General features: G+C 41.9%; 1 protein-coding gene across 2 annotated transcripts; it reads left to right on the top strand.

The window, feature by feature from the left end:
- Nucleotides 1-5,034: 5,034 nt before the first annotated feature.
- On the top strand, nt 5,035-15,004 carry SLC35G1 (solute carrier family 35 member G1). Of its 2 annotated transcripts, none has more exons than XM_027528780.1 (3): nt 5,035-5,308; nt 9,558-9,735; nt 11,961-15,004. In XM_027528780.1, the coding sequence occupies exons 1-3, from the start codon at nt 5,131-5,133 to the stop codon at nt 12,697-12,699; spliced, it is 1,095 nt and encodes a 364-aa protein (XP_027384581.1). In that variant the 5' UTR covers nt 5,035-5,130; the 3' UTR covers nt 12,700-15,004. The 2 variants fall into 2 exon arrangements, with proteins under 2 accessions (XP_027384581.1, XP_027384580.1); XM_027528779.1 differs by having other exon boundaries at nt 5,037-5,308; nt 9,555-9,735.
- The last annotated feature ends 1,898 nt before the right edge of the window (nt 15,005-16,902 follow it).

Below are 16,902 nucleotides of genomic sequence, written 5' to 3'. Positions count from 1 at the left end.
AGCCAGAACTTAAGAGAGGGGATGGCCATGTTGGGGAAAATATCTTGCATCCCTCAATTTGTATGTAGACCTAGATTTGCTTTAACTTTGGATTTACATTGCTGTTTTTTTTTTTTTTTTTAGCTGTCTATTGCACACCCTCAGAAGGGTTTTTCCTGTCATACTGTTAACTCTCTAAAATAGTTGTAAATATACATAATATAAAATTTATCATTTTAACCATTTTTAAGTATACAGTTCAGTGGCATTAAGTGAATTCACATTGCTGTACAACAAACACCATGATCCATCACAGGACTCTTTCATCATCCCAAACTGACACTCTTTACCCATTAAATCATAACTCCCCATTCCCTCCTCCCCTCAGTTCCTGGCAACTACCATTCTATTTTATGTCTCAATAAATTTGACTATTCTAGGCCCCGAATATAAGTGGAATCATACAGTAGTTTTCCTTTTAGGTTTGACTTATTTCAATTAGCATAATGTTTTCAAGGTTCATCCATGTAGCATGGAAAGAATTCCCTTCCTTTTTTAAGCCTGAATAATATTCCATTTTATGTATAGACCACGTTTTCTTTATCCATTCATCCACTGATGTTCTGTGGGTTGTTTCCCTCTTCGGCTATTATGAATAATACTGTTATGAACATTGGTGTACAAACATCTATTCAATACCTTGCTTTCAATTTTTCTGAGTATATACAAATCAGTACCCATATACCAGGCTGGTGTGCATCAGCTAGACATACCAGGAAAAAGCTCCTGACTTACACATGTCTCACTTAAGAACATCCCTGACATGTAAAACATGGTGGAATTCAGGAGTTGATCTTCTGCAGTTCCTGGAGGTCTCTGTTTGCCACCACTGGGATCATGAGGATTGTGGACTCTAACTTGTTATTAATAATGGGACAGCTAGAACTCACCTCTCACTTTCATCTTCCTTCTTTTTCTTGACACTAGAGCTATATGTGTGCCACAGTCACTGTGGCTAGCTGGCATCATGTCAAGAGTTCCTGTTTTCACTAGAGGATTGAATTTCTTCAGAAGCAGAGGAGTTTCAGTTGGAACACTGCATGACTCTGCAAAAGGAAGCAATGGTCTTCCACATCTGTTCAACTAATCCTGTCCATTCCATCTTTTAGCTAACTCAAAATCAATCCTTCCTCCTTGCCTCCTCTGCCTTGAGGTCAAAAATTTCACCGAGACCACTGCAATGGGCTAAGTTAGTTTCTGCTACAGTCAGGATTTCTGCCCCACCCTTCATATTATACAGGAAATCCATCTTTGCCCAGCTTAATATTAGTGTCACAGAGCCTTGAAATAACAATGTTCAAAAAAGAACTTAACCACTCTAAGCCTCTGCTGAGTGGGACTGCAACAGAGCCATGTCTTCTTACTTCTAGTCTGATCTATACTTTTCTTACCAGTAGCTTTTTAAGTTTGCATGGCCCTTGTTTATTCAACAAATAAGAATGACTGTACTGATATCATACATGTATCAAGGGCAGCAACAGAAGGAAAGCAAGTTAAATGAATACACTCCAAGATCAAAATCATTCCAGTACCCTTTTGTTATCTTAGTCAACGCTGGTGTGGCACATATTTTCTTTTTTTCTCTTCTCAGTTTTTTTTTTTAAATGCACAGGCTTCTCATTGCAGTGGCTTCTCTTGCTGCAGATCCCAGGCTGTAGGGCTTGTGGGCTTCAGTAGTTGTGGCTCCTGGGCTCTAGAGCACGGGTTCAGTAGTTGTGGTACATGGGTTTAGTTGCCCCATGGCATTGAGATTTTCCTGGACCAGGGATCGAATCCACTGCATTGGCAGGTGAACTCTTAACCACTGTACCACCAGGGAAGTCCTTTCTCTTCTCCCTTTTTGAGGATGGTGATCAAACTGAAGTAGTTAAGGTACTTCTTGCTCAACTCATCCAGTTCTCTCTTCCTTCCGCTTCTTAACCACCATCTTCACCATTTTCAGAGGAAGACTAAATGGGTTCCTGAATCCAATGCCGCAGTGGTTCACAGTTCTCTAGACACCAGCTTGGTGTCCTACAATTTAGCTCAATTCTAAATTGACTCCGTGGTAAAGAATCCACCTGCCAATGCAGGAGACTCAAGAGACAGGGGTTTAATCCCTGGGTTGGGAAGATCCCCTGGAGGAGGAATTGGCAACTCACTCCAGTATTTTTGCCTGGAGAATCCTATGGACAGAGGAGCCTGACAGGCTACAGTCAGTGGGGTCATAGAGTCAGACACAACTGAAGCAACAAAACAACAACACAACACTATAAACCTGTTAATTTCACAGGTAAAAGATTCTGTCCTAAAAGACCGCCCCCATGCCTTCAGATGCCAATCACAAGCCCACATGATCACCTGTGCTTCTGACCAATCTGCTATAAACTAGAGGTTCCAAAGTCCCCCTTTCTTGGACTTCCTAGTTGTAAGTCCATATTGTTACCTGTTCCTCTGACTAACTGGCTATAAATCAGAGATTTCCACAACCCCCTTCTCAGGTTTGATTAATTTGCTAGAGCAGTTCACAAAACCAAGAGAAACTTTTTACTTACTGGATCACCAGTTTATTATAAAAAGATATAACTAGGAACAACCAGGTAGAACAGATGCGCAGGGCAAGGTACAGGGAAAGGATGCTGAGTTTCCATGCCCTCTCTGGCCACATCACTCTCCCAGCATCTCCACATATTCACCCACCCAGAAGCTCTCTGAATCCCTTATCTTGGGCTTTTATGAAGGCTTCATTATAGGCTTAATTGATGAAAATCACTGGCCATTGATGACTGAACTCAATCTCCAGCCGCTAGTTCCTACCCACCTCCCTGGAGGTGGAGAGTGAAGAGTGAGGGTAGGACCAAAAGTGTCAATCCTTTAATCTCAGGGTTGGTTCCCTTGGTAACAAGCCCCCATCCTTAGGTGCTTTTTTTAAAAAAAAATTAACACAAACTCAGTAGTGGAGGAAAGAAGCCTGTTCTGAATAACAAGGCATATGTTTCACCTATAAGGCACAGAAGCCATTTTAAGAAGTGAGGACAAGAGAACAAAAACTATAACAAAAGATGCTCTTATCGCTCTTACTGCTCAGGAAATTCCAAGGATTTTGAGAACTATGAGCCAGGAACTCAGGTTGAAGATCATATATATGTGAGAAATACATTTTGGTCATCTGAATGTGGCCAAATACATATTTCTCGTTAAGTCACAACATCTCAAGGGCTCTTCACATGTTCCGCACATTTAAATCTCAGAATGCAACTGTGACACTGCACTTGATTTTTGCATGTTTGGAGAAGGTTCTTGGTTCTTCCTTCATAATCATGAGCTACCACTCTCATCACCCTTTCCTATAATTTCCCCACCAAAACATCTCCCACCACCACCAATAAATCAGTTGTAAGCAGTCTTGAGTTATTCTTAGAACAAGGCAAAAGGATATGTTAACTCAGAATTCAGATGGTCATTTGTCCCAGTGTGCCTAGGGCAGTACCAGTTTATGCCTACTGCCCTGCATAATTTTTAAATGAGCTCCCGTTTTTACTCTAAAAAAAAAAGTCCCAGTGTGGAGGATAAATTATATGTTTGCCCTACTTAAAAATACACCTCGCTTTCCCAGTAAAATGCTTTTCGGGTGACATGGTGCTTTTGCCCCCATCACTGCACTTCAGGTGCACAACAACTCTGCAAAGTAGGAAGGGAAATATTTTATCTCTGTTAATTAAATGAAGCAGCCAAGGCTGACTTCAGGCAGCACAGTAGTGAACTGTCCGAGGTCACACACTCAGTGACAGAATCAGGACTCCTGCTGATTTCAAGTTCAATATTGTTCAGCTGTGGACCACTTTGTGCAAATATCTAAGTAAAGACAAACCTCATCCAGCTTGCATTTGGACCTAGAACAGTTTAGACAGCTCCATCCTTGCCCAGAGACTCTCTTTTTCACATTTGAAGCAAGCAAAGAGATGAAAAAAGAATTATGGAAACATATAGAGGCTATTCGGAGAAGGCAATGGCACCCCACTCCAGTACTCTTGCCTGGAAAATCCCATGGATGGAGGAGCCTGGTAGGCTGCAGTCCATGGGGTCGCTAAGAGTCAGACACGACTGAGCGACTTCACTTTCACTTTCCACTTTCATGCATTGGAGAAGGAAATGGCAACCCACTCCAGTGTCCTTGCCTGGAGAATCCCAGGGACGGGGGAGCCTGGTGGGCTGCTGTCTATGGGGTCACACAGAGTCGGACACGACTGAAGCGACTTAGCAGCAGCAGCAGCATAGAGGCTATTAGTGAATCCTGGGGCCAAATGACATAAATCTCTGATTTTACCAGGTGCAGTTACATCAGGTTGTTGGAATTTTTTTTCCCCTAACCAAATAACAATAGGAAGGAAAGAAAGGAGGGAGGAGGGAGGAAAAGAAGAAGGAAGAGAAATGGACAGACGGAAAGACAAAGACAAGATCAACAATGAATGCCTACAGTTACAAAAAGCAACAACAAACAAATGGGTTCTGCCCCAGTCTTACAGATACATTTCCCCCATAGTTACGTGCTAATTTTTTTTAAAACCCCAATCCAGTAAAATTTGACATTCCTTGGGTAAGCGGCAAAGCCTTATACAAAAGAGGAAAAACCCATGATCCTTCAGACAGGCACAGTGCTTGGCAAGGTCTTCAGGGTGTGCTGCTACTGCTGAATGCCGCGCCACAGGGAAAAATAAATGCACTCTGCTCTAACCTCCCCAACAGCCGCCCCAAGAGAAGGTTACAGGACACGCGGGGGTCCCAGCCTCCCTTCGCAATGACAGAAAGGGGTCCAGCGTCCGTGGGAAGGATGACTCCAAGTCGCTGGCCAGTCTAGCGGGACCGCAGCAGAGGAGTGGACGCCTCCGGCTCTGCCCCGGGCACCGCAGCCTAACCTGGAGGCGGCCGGCCTCGCGCAAGGGAAGCTGAAGGTGAGAGGGCAGCGGAGGACGAGTGCGGCTCGGGGAGAGGGGAGGGCCCTCGCGCACATGCGCAGTAACCGGATTGCCGCGGGCCGGAAGAGCAGAACAGCAGAGCCGCGGCGGCAGGCTACAGACGCCGCTGTGGCCGCGGAGAGAGCGCGGGCGGGCGATGCGGCCCCTGGATGATACTGGGGCCGCTAAGCGGCAGGACTCCGGGCTGCCGCTGATGGACATCCGGACCCCGAGCTCCAGGCAGGAGCCGGCGGCTGCCGAGGTAGTGGAGACGCCCGGCCCCGGAGGGTGTTGGCAGTGCCCTTCCTCGCCGTGCGGCTCGCGTGCCCAGCAGGGTGAGTGCGGGGCGCGGACCCTGGCGCGGGTCTCGCCCATGGGGGAACCAAGAGGGCGCCAGTGGGTGGGAATCCCCGCAGCCGCGGGCGGGGGGCTGCTCATGGTGGACCGCGCCTCTCCTTCCCACCCTGCTGGAAGCTCTGGAACACCCTCGCGCTGTCACCTGCGGGCGGGGGTGCGGGCTGGAAAGAAGAAGCCCCCTGCGTCCCAGTCGGCGGAAAGACCGGAGAAAGTTTCTGATTGGTTTGGAACCCATTTGGGTTTCTGAAACTGTTCCTATAATTAAAGTGTTGCGGGCAGGATCGTGGAGTCCGATTGCCGTTCGGTGCGCCCTGCCGGAGGTTGGGGGTCAGCGAGAAAGGCCATCACGAAGCGGGCTGAGGTTGGGAGGAAGCCAACCAAGAAAACTGATCTCGATGTTAAACGGTGTTCCTCGAAGAGGAAGCTGAAAAGCATCGAGTCTAGAAAAAAATGTTTGTCTCAGCCTTAAGACTCTTGGGAAGGCAAAGTTGAGTGGGACCACTGGTTCTTAACCTTTTTTGAGTTACAAGGAATTTTTAGCAACTGAGGCAAAATGAGACAAAAGCACAGTCTCACATAACCTGGGTAAGAGGTTCACGAGCCACCTACAAGGCCAGGGACACTGTCAATGTCTTCCTTCCACAAATGATGAAACCGAGGCCCTGGAAAGTGAGGGCTCTGGCAAGATTTTGTTCGGTTTGCTTTTTCTCCGAAGATCTGGCATGTTTGGAAAAGACACTCCACAGGTCTGGGCAGCACCAGGCATAGGATACCAGTTTGCTAGAGACCCAGCCCAGGTCCCTTTCTCCCAGCCCCAGGCACATTCCTCCTTGATCTTCACCACCCAATTGAAGCAGCTTCTTCCAAGAAAAAAGAAAGGCAAATCTTCTTTCAGGACAAAGTTACACAGCCCGCACCACCTCATCCTCTAGGTCACCTCCCTAGTGTGACCTGGAATTTCCCTGCTGTTTAGCCAACCCCACTGTTCCCATCTGTGTGCACTTTCTCAAGACTCACAAAGTTCACAAACTTTATAGAGAGACAAACCCCAGGGAGATGGTTCTTGCTCCAGTTTCATCCTAAATGCTAAAAGAAATGATCAGGCTTCTCATTATTTATGTAGGGGTTCCCTTCAGCTGAGTGGACCAGAGATGCAGCTTTGAAGAGGTCAGATTCTTGCCTTAATATCCTAGGCCTGAATGTTGTTCTGATGGACTGCTGAGTTAGTCCTTGCAAGCTCTTAAGTGATTTCCCTGTTTGTGAATCGAAGAGGAATATTTCAGGCAGCATGTGGCAAAACCTATGTAAGCAATTGCACCTAAGAATCTTGAGGGAGTCTTTTAATTTCAAAGAAAGTTGCTATTAATAAGACTTAGAAATACTTATTATAAGGTAACCAGGTAATATTCCAAAAAAGGGAGTGCCACAGAAACACTTTAAACTTCTGTACTGTGGTCACTGAACTTTGTGACAGCATCATTTTAGCTTCTTAACCCAACTGCTTATCTCAAGAAAGTTCATTTTCAAGTTGAGGCTGAAACTGTTACCCATTTTTCTTACATTCTTGGATAACCTTCACAGACAGCATATAGCTATCCTAAGACATCTGTTTATTTTCATGAGGGGCAGTGTGAGTCTTAGACTGAAGCAAGGAGAAGTTGTCTTAAGTCTGTGCCTCTCATTCTCCTGGAAGAAGTGAGTTCCTTAGGGTAGCAGTGGCCCTGAAACCAGCAGAGCTTTTTACAATGCCCAAGATCCTGTTTCAGTGGGTCTCAGGTAGGGCTGGGCTGGGAGCTTTAAAAGTTCCTAAGTTGATTCTAAATCCCAACTGGGTAGTGAATCACCAGTTTAAAGCAGAGGATAGAGAAATTGAGCAACTTTTCCGTTTTCTTCCGACTCAGGAAATTACACTGTTGCCACTTAAGTTGAATTATTTAGAGTTACCAGATTATTAGATACGCTTGCATGGAGTATGATCGCGGAAGCATATACGTAAGCAAATGCCTCTTTGGATTATGCTGCTCTCTTGTTCATTTCCTTTGACAGAACTGAAATTATTGTTCTGTAAGAGACTGAAGTTTGCCAGTCCTCAGCCTCACAACAAATAATCAAGTTCAGCCAGGCCTTGAAACTTAAAGTTTTAAAAGAGTTAAAATATCATAAGTTAAAATATTCCTTGAGAAAATTTTAAAAGTTTAGGTTGGAGAAGATCCTTGAAATACAGACCAAGATGTTTTCTGTCCTTGATCTTCCCACTCTGTTCTGTTCTGTCTGAGGGTATAGGTTCTCTGTAAGGATTAGGTTTCTTCTTAGAAAAACTATTTTATTTGGACCTGAATTCTGAAATTTCAGAAGCTGACCTCTAAGGCTCTAAGACATGTACTTTGTGGTGCTTAACCTTCTAAAGCTTCCTTCTCATGGACTGAGTGGATATGTACAGTTTGGTTCCTGCAGTATCTGAGCACACAGATATAGAATAGAATGGAGGATTCTGGTATTTATAACAGATAACCTATTACATGGTGACTGCTAGCTCCAGGTCATTCCCTTCAGCTGTACACCTTGAACAGGAAAAGGCGGAGGCCTCTGACCAGAATGGCGTCTTTTACTACAAAGGTCAGGCTGTAATGTACGCCCAGGAGGACTGTGCATCATCATAGTTTGGTCCCACTTTGCAAATTGTTTATCACTATGGGCAAAAGTATCTAGTTAACATGTGGATGTTGAAATGTATTAACTGATGTTTGTGTTTATCAGAAAAGGGCATTAAGACAAACAAACAAACATTGTGCAGTACTGGTTTATGGCTGAGTAGCCCACTGTAAATTCCTAGATTGGAATGATAATCTTGCTTTACTACATTTGCCTACACATCCTTCACCTCTGCTATGCTCCTAACTAACAAGGGCCGTACTGTATTTCCATCCTATTTTCTCCTTGGTTTTTTGTGCGTTAGTTTTTTAAAAAACTATTCTTCAGTGTGTGGCCTATCTTTTAAGGAGTTCTCTGCTTACCCTGTTGTATTTTGCTCTCCTCTGAATGGCCAAGATGAGATTGAAAGCGCATTCTACTCCTTACTCCTCTCTTAGACAGCTGTATAAGACAGAGGCAGTGGCTGCTCCTAATGACCTTCATTAATGGATTGAATACTTGATGCCCCGGAGGGAACAGAAGTTTCCTGGTTAAGATCAAGCCAAGAATTAGATGGCAGTTCTTTTTCTTCTTTTTTAAAAACTTTAAGCACTTTGGGGTCAGAGGGATAAATAACCTAGCTCCTGCTGTCAAAAAGTTGTGTTCTAAATGGAAAATAAGTTGTAAATCATGAAAACTTAAATATCTGCTTGCATGTGTGCTAAGTCGCTTCAGTCATGACTGACTCTTCATGACCCTATGGACTGTAGACCACCAGGCTCCTCTGTCCATGGGATTCTCCAGGCAACAGTACTGGAATGGGTTGCCATGCCCGCCTCCAAGAGATCTTCCTGACCCAGGGATCGAACCCTTGTCTCTTATGTCTCCTGCATTGGCAGGCAGATTCTTTACCACTAGCGCCAGCTGTTCAAAATAACTAAACAGAGAGCCTTCTCAGATTATGCTTTTGCCTGTGGTGTTAGACTATGCATCTTATATTATTTAAAAAACCCGCTAGGTTTTCTCACATTATTTCCTTCAGCAAATATTTATTCAGTGTCTTCCATGGGCCAGGCCTGAACACGCAACTGAGCTCTCAGCCCTAGAGGAGCTCACAGGCTTGTGGGGGAAGCCACATAATCAACAAGTAGCCACATCACACAGTTCGGACCTGTTTTCCAGAAAAGAACACGTTCTGTCTAAAGCTGAGTTCACCAAGGAGATGATATAAAATATCACTTGGAAGCATTTTTCTCTCGCCATCTTGATAAACATTTCTTAAAGATTTCTTTCACCATCTTGGTAAGCTTGTACTTTTTTTTGACTTACAAGTGAGGGACGAGTCTTCAGTGAGCCAGAGAAATCCATTTTATAGCGTGAACTGCAGTTAAAAATGTAGGCTTAAATTGTTGCCCTTTGCCTGTGGTTCTCTATTCTTGGTGGGGAAAATGGTTCAGGCCCAGAGAATGGATATTATTTAGGAGGTAATATTTGTGTCCTGTTAGTCATCAATGTCATTCCATTTTTCTCAGTATCTAAGTAAAAGTGATAAAACTTGGAAGCAAGGACTAATCAGAATTTAATCTTTTTCAGAAGCTGAGAAGAAAGCACCCTGTCCTGGACTTGGCTTGTTTTACACATTACTGTCTGCGTTCCTTTTCTCAGTGGGCTCCTTATTTGTTAAAAAAGTGCAAGACATCCACGCTGTAGAAATTAGTGCTTTCCGATGTGTGTTCCAAATGCTAATCATTATCCCTTGCATAATATACAGAAAGTAAGTATTTCTTACCTGTCAAGTAGAAAGTATTAATAAATGTTTGTAAATCTTTTGACCTGCTTGAATCATCTACTCTCCAGCATCTGCTTTATCACTCTCATAGATTTACCAGTCCTCATACCCTTTGGCTCAGATTAATGAAAAGTCACAAGGATCCACCCATAGAAGTTGCTCTCATAAGCACAAACCACATGCCCAATAAAGGAGGGGAAAGAGATTCAGTTATTCACCAGCCCCTATTTTGAGAACAATGCTTTCCTTGTACAATTCCCCCCATCTTGTACCACCCTCCCTCTTTCCTTTGGCATAACTAGTATTTGGAAGAGAAAAGTAAACGAGAGGAAATAGTAGTGTCTCCTGGTGTCAGAGGTTTCTTTAAGTATAACAGGCTGTTCTCCAAACAGGGCAGACAGAAAGTTACAATAATAATATTTCGATCTTCCCACTAGGGTGCCATGGGAAAGATGTAAGGAGAGCTTAAGAAAGGCTTTTTGTAAAAAAAACAAATTTAAATAATTACTTTATTGCCAAAAAATGCTGACCATCATCTGAGCCTTCAGCAAGTCCTAATCTTTTCACTGGTGAAGGGTCTTCCTTCATGTTGATGACTGCTGACTGTGCGGGGTGGTAGTTGCTAAAGGTCAAGGTGACTGTGGCAATTTCTTAAAGTAAGACAGCAGTGAAGTTTGCCACATCAGCTGACTCTCTGAGAAAGGCCTTTTTAACTCCTTTCTTGTTCAGTGTCCTCATCTGCAAACTGGAGGGAATAATACCCTTTGTCCTCTACCCTATATGAAAACTGTATTCCCCATCCTTACTGTCTTCTCCCCGGCCAGCCTCTCTTCCCCTTCCACGTGGACCCCATCCACACACCCTCCCCAGGTTAAAATTATGGCTCACCCATGCTGTTATAACCTCTGCACACCCCTGTGTACTTAGACACCTGGGAAGAGGGGCTGTTGGGTTCCTGGTGGCAGTTTGCCTCTTTGTCTCTTTGGGTAAAGATGCTTTAACTCCAAATTAAAAGTTTCAGTCACTTGCTACCGAAGTCTCCTTGTATCTATCACTCAGCACAGATTTATTTAGAATTGTTTCACTCCTTATCCCAAGTTTTTGGTGAAAAAGGTGAAAATCCAGTAAGAGCAAAAATATTGTCAGAAATTCCCGTGTTGGTGTGGACAAGTCACAGTATTTTAGGAACTGATGGTGGGTACGACTTAAGGAATGTTGAAGGGTGGCAACAGACCATTGATGTGAATACAATCATGCTCTCCATTTTGGAATAAAAGTACTGGGAGAAAAAAAAAAAAAAGTACTGGGAGGAAGGCACTTAGGAAAATTTTCTTACATTCTTACACTAATCTCTTTTGACCCCTTTTACGTTTCACTATCATGGAAAAAACTCAGCTTCTCAAAGTATGGATCAAAGGTGACTACACTTTTCATTTCTAACTCCAGAGACCCAGGGGTCCCTCTATCAAGCCTAGATGCTGTTCTAAAAAGGCCAGCTCTGTAACAGACCAGTGAGCCGCACCTAGGCAGGAACTTACACAGTGCCCTGCTTTGTAAATATTTAATTAAAAAGCATTTGAGCAGCAGTTACTATACTTATGCAGATGCTACAGTTTCTTTTCCAGTGTATTTTAACTCTTTTCCTAAGGAGAACAGTGAAAAGTTGTCTCATACTCAGTAGCTAAAATAAACTTTAGCATTGCTTCAGCTTTAACAGAAGAAACTCATTAAGACTGCAAATGCACACTTGCATTCCCAAGTTTTCTTATATAGGGCAGCTAAATAATGAAATTGTACCTATTATAAAAATAACACTTTTTCATTGTAAAAAGTTTGGAGAAAATAAATATAAAGAAGAAAAATTACCTATGAGTCCACCTGTTTAAGGTATAACCACAATGAACATTTCAGTATATTTTCCTTTTTGTCTTTTTTTACAAGCATATATCAATACATAGGGAAAATACTATATTTGCTGAATTATAATTATACTATTTATGTCTTATTTTTGCTTGTACTGTGAACACTTTGATGTCATTAGTTATACTTAGGAAACACTTTGTAAAAGGTATATTATAATAGTGTAGACATAATTAATATACCATTTCCTTGTTTTTGAAAGTAAAGACTTTTAAGATAATGTTTAAGAATGTAATTTGAAAACAAATGTCAAGTCCATTTAATATTCATTCGTTCCTTTGAATTTACAGAACTGGGTTTATAGGCCCCAAAGGTCAACGAATCTACCTGCTCCTCAGAGGAGTCCTTGGTTCTAACGCCATGATCCTTTTGTACTATGCCTACCAGCTGACGTCTCTCGCAGATGCCACAGTTATCTCCTTTAGCTGCCCGGTGTTCACCTCTATAATTGCTTGCATATTTCTCAAGGAAAAATACAGCCCCTGGGACGCCCTCTTCACTGCCTTCACCATCACTGGAGTGATACTGATCGTGAGGCCACCATTTTTGTTCGGTTCTGAAGTCGTGGAGGCGGATAAAGACTATTCAGTTCACGTGAAGGGCGCTTTGGTGGCCCTTGCGCACGCTGTGTTAGCTGCCATGACTCTGGTTATCCTCAGAAAAATAGGGACATCTGTGGACTACATATTGAGCATTTGGTATTATGTAATCTTTGGCCTCATCGAGTGTGTCATTGTCCTTTCTATTTTAGGAGAATGGCGTCTTCCGCACTGTGGGTTGGACAGGCTATTTCTCATACTAATTGGGATGTTTGGTTTGGGAGGTCAGATGTTTCTGGCAAAAGCCCTTCAGATAGAAAAGGCAGGGCCAGTAGCATTAATGAGGACCATGGACGTGGTCTTTGCTTTTATCTTTCAGATTATTTTCTTTAATGACATGCCATCATGGTGGACAGTGGGTGGCTCCCTATGCGTCATAGCCAGTAACACTGGAGCAGCCATTCGTAAATGGTGCCAGAGTACCAAATAAAGCATCACTGCCGAAATGTGTATTTTTTAAAAGTACACCGTCACCCAGTTTAGACACATAGTGGACACACACACACCTGGAAAATCTGCATTTACTTCATTGATTATATTTAATACGTTTTATAAAGTATCATCTTTAATTAGTTGAGAATAAGCCAGTCAGTTGGGTGTAGCAGTGATTTCTTTGGTCAATTATTTTTGGTTTTGGCTTTTTGTTGTTGTTGGGGTGGCATTGGTAGGCGTTGGTAAGAGGATACATCATTCGTTGAAGAAAAACTGCACAATTTTTGACTCTAAGTATAAATTATGTAATTTTTAGAAGTGTATTTTTGGTATTGATGGGATATAGATGGGAGGAAACTTTTAGATTCTCTTTCAGCAGTGTAGAGGCTGAAAAACTTACTGATAATAATGCTGCTATATAGTTAGTCTTATGCTGAGAATTCATTTGAAATGTAATCCCATTTAGGAGGCCAAAGCTGAAACTTGGAGTAGGTGCCTACTTAATGGTATTAATAAAACAAATGAATTAGCCTTATTTTCAAGGCTTTTATAAACAATTGTCATTCTTTTAACCCGTATTTGTGCCTTTTCACTTTAATGCTAAAACTTTTATGCATAAACTTAAAAAAAAAATCTTCCCATCACCAAATCTGGCTAATAGTTTTCTGTTTTAGTGGCATTAGCAACTGTAGCTACATTCTGTAATTATAATTGTCCGGTGTTTTTTTTTTGAAACACCCCTAAATTTTTCTTAACCTTAAAAGATTTTAGGTGTTTAAAAATCATAAGAAAGAAATCTTGGCATGACCAGTATGCACATTTCCATTCTGAAGTGTTTTCCCTATAATAGAAATGTGATTTTCTATAAATTTTCTTTGAATTTATGGTGTGATGCCAAATAAAATTTTCTCAGGGTTTTATTCACTTTAACCATAGGAAACTGATGAGATTTTACCTTTTCACATTACAAAAACCATAGTTCCTTATGGTTCACCCTATTAAGATACCTCTCTTACTTTCTAAACCAAATACTTAAGGGACTTCGGAGTATATTTTTTAAATTACTTTTTAAAATATAGTAATCCTAGTAAACTTATTTTTATAGTCTTTTTCCCTTATGGGATTTTATATAATAATGCTTCATGTTATATATTAAATGTAAAGACCTGTGAATCCACAATTAATTGAGTTTTGTAATTTCTTGAAAAAAAAAATCACTGTTAAATTCTAGTATATCAGTATGATCTTAAGTGTCAGTGCTGAACCATGATACTATCCTCATGAGTTCAAACAACACATTTTATGTCTGGAATTTCATCAGGCCAGTATTCTGTAGTTAAAGAGAGAATGTAATATTTAGGAGAACTTGAGAGGTTAATCAGGAAATAGAGAGTACATACTAATGGTTCTTTGTCACAGTGAACCCTTTATTGGTGGGGCTTCAGCTCTTACTGTATCAGACCTAGCATCTGTTATTTTAAGCCTACAGATTTGAATGCTTATAGGCTCTTTCCCATTGTTTCATCATAAATCTGCCAAAGTAAGAAAGAACTTGGCTTCCAAGGTTTATGCCATGGTGAGAAACGATCTTTTCCAGTAGTTCCCGGAGGAAATTTTTGGCTTGCTGATCTTCCCAAATGCTTCCCACCAGACAAATCCTAAATGAAGTCTATTTAGGAGAGTCACACTATTATTATAACTTTAGCCTATTCTGCAGTATTCAAGTTTAAAGTTGCAGAACCATCATTTTGCAAGTATGTTAGATAATTATAGACTTGGAGCTTTTTAAGGCTCAAAGGTTAGAAATCCTCTTGTAGGAGACATACTCCATGGTTAGGGATGCTAGGGAGGGGACCTGCCCAAGATGGGTTTCCATGGTCTTATTTATCCCTCCTTTATTTCCACGGTAAAGTATGGAAAATAAACCACTGCTTGAGATATCTAAGGTTAATAAACTCTTAGGGATGCCTCTCCTGGTTCTCTGCCTTGCACAATAAAAGAACCTATGAGACCTTGAAAGTTACATCCCTCTGGGCCTGTACATTTCAACAAAGTGGTTTAAGTGCTTGAATGTCACAATATATGACCAAAGTTGGAGAAAATGTTTCTTCTCCTGACTTTTACAGGGTGTGATTCTTAAACACTTTTATAATGTCCGAGTTATATACAAGGATATGTATTGTAACAATTGTGGGTGTGTATATTTTGCAAAGACATCAGTTCCTATATCTTGAAAAGGAAACTATTTTCATAAACTGCTTCTATTTTATAATTACTAATAAAATTAATATGAAAGAAAACTATATTTTGGTTTTAATGATTGTAGCATATGCTTAGTTAATATAACTTGTTTCTTTTTTTAATCCATGTGCATCAAAATGTATTTATTAAAGAGACTGACCTCTAGCCAGTTGTGATTTAGACTCAGGTTTCAAACTATTTATCTCTTTGATACTGTCACATCAAATCTAATGTCTCAAAAATAATCTTATGTTCCAGTGAGGCCTTCATTGTTCTAGTTCCTCAGATCTTGAAGCAGTTTCTGTTCCAACAGTAAGTCTTAGAGTGCTTTGTCTTCTTACTGTCTCATGAATTCTTCATCCTTTGCACTGCTGCTGTCTTAGTCCAAGACTTATCACCTCACACCTGAATTACCACAACAGTATCTTGGGTCTCTGCTTCTAGACTCTTTATTCCACTCAGATCCTTGTTCCACTGCCAGATTAATCTGCCTAAGGCCCTGCTTTCACTGTTACTCTGGTTTGCATGAAGGCATAACAATGCTTTTTTATACACCACATCACATTCAAATTATTCATCTGATCCCATTCCTACTTCTCCGGCTTGATGTCCCATGTCCCAAGACAAATTCCACATTCTTGTCAGTCTCCCCACCAACTCCCACATTTGCCAAGAGATTCCTTCCTCTGTTTTGCGTGCTTGCTTTGCCTTCTAAAGCCTCTTAGCATCCAATGGCTCACCTGAGCCATTGTTTCTTCCACTATCTTCAGCTTCTCCCACTCATACTTCTCCATCTTGGAAGAGTGGATAAACCACTGGATTAGCCATCTGAAGATCTGGGGGTGGTGTCATCCCTTTCCATCTAGGCCCTTCCACTTAGTGTCCTTGAGCCTGTTTTCCTCATTTGCTTCAATTATTAAGTGCAAAAATATTACCTGCTCCAACCCATGTTACAAATAAGCATCACAGAAGACTTGTAGGCCACAAAGGAAGACAAAAACACTAAAGTACTGAACTGTGGTTACTATAGCAGAATTGAGTATTCACTTCCTATTCAAAATGATGCCTAGCCCAGGGTCCTTCCCCTCTGAGCAGCCTCACCAGGAATGGTATGAACAGTCTTCTTGATCACAAACCTTATTTGGCCCTCTCCTGCTGGCACAGAATTCTACTGTTGGAGAGCTCTAATTTCCTGGTGACATGCCCAGGATGGGCTGCCAAGGGTCACCGGCCTTTTAATCTTACTCATAGGTGTTGCCACCTTTCCAGTTCTGACTTTAGCTCTGTGAATATTGCACTTGGCTTTGACTGGGGCTGGGGAGGGTGCTGTTAAGCCTGATTCTCTGTGTGTTTCACATGCAGTATTTGTCAAACTCAGCATGGCTCTTCTAGCCTCTTATCTTTTCAGCCAGTAGGCATAATTAATCTACTGAGGGTAATTTAGTGGGAAGAGAGCCAGATCTCTTTGACAACATGCTGGCCTCCAGTGTAGGTGTATGGCACCATGGTCAGTACTGGACATGGGGATTTGGTAATTACAGTGTAGGCTGGGCAGCCTGAGCACTACTCTAAGCACACTGTTACATGATCCCTTTGGTCCCTTATATCAAATCTAATACAGCTACCGTATTCATTTAGAGTTCTGCAAAATGCCCCATCAGGGACCCTCTGTGATCCATAAAGACCCATTCAAGTTTTAGCCTATTTGAACACCAGGCTTGGAAAACCAGTTCACAAACAGCCCATGAACCTTGGCACTGCCCATCATTTCCTGGAAATTGGAGGATTTATAGCAGGAGGGTAAGGAGCAGACATATTTGGTGTCAAGGTAAGGCAGAAAATGTTATACCATAGAGGTCCAGTCTACAAGAAAAGGTTCCAATGGGTTCCACTAGGTACTATGCTAGCTGTCATCTACTGAGCCAGATTTGCAACAATATGAAACATGCTGTTTTTATCA

The sequence above is a fragment of the Bos indicus x Bos taurus genome, chromosome 26 (assembly GCF_003369695.1).
Source record: "Bos indicus x Bos taurus breed Angus x Brahman F1 hybrid chromosome 26, Bos_hybrid_MaternalHap_v2.0, whole genome shotgun sequence".
Classification (NCBI taxonomy): domain Eukaryota; kingdom Metazoa; phylum Chordata; class Mammalia; order Artiodactyla; family Bovidae; genus Bos; species Bos indicus x Bos taurus.
This window is presented reverse-complemented; position numbering and strand designations above follow the sequence as displayed.

What these genes read in the sequence shown, in the direction of transcription:
- SLC35G1 (XM_027528779.1), top strand. Translation starts at nt 5,131, where the DNA reads ATGCGGCCCCTGGATGATACTGGGGCCGCTAAGCGGCAGGACTCCGGG. An exon ending in CGGCTCGCGTGCCCAGCAGG is followed by an intron (nt 5,309 to 9,554) that starts GTGAGTGCGGGG and finishes AATCTTTTTCAG; the next exon opens with AAGCTGAGAAGAAAGCACCC. An exon ending in CCTTGCATAATATACAGAAA is followed by an intron (nt 9,736 to 11,960) that starts GTAAGTATTTCT and finishes TTGAATTTACAG; the next exon opens with AACTGGGTTTATAGGCCCCA.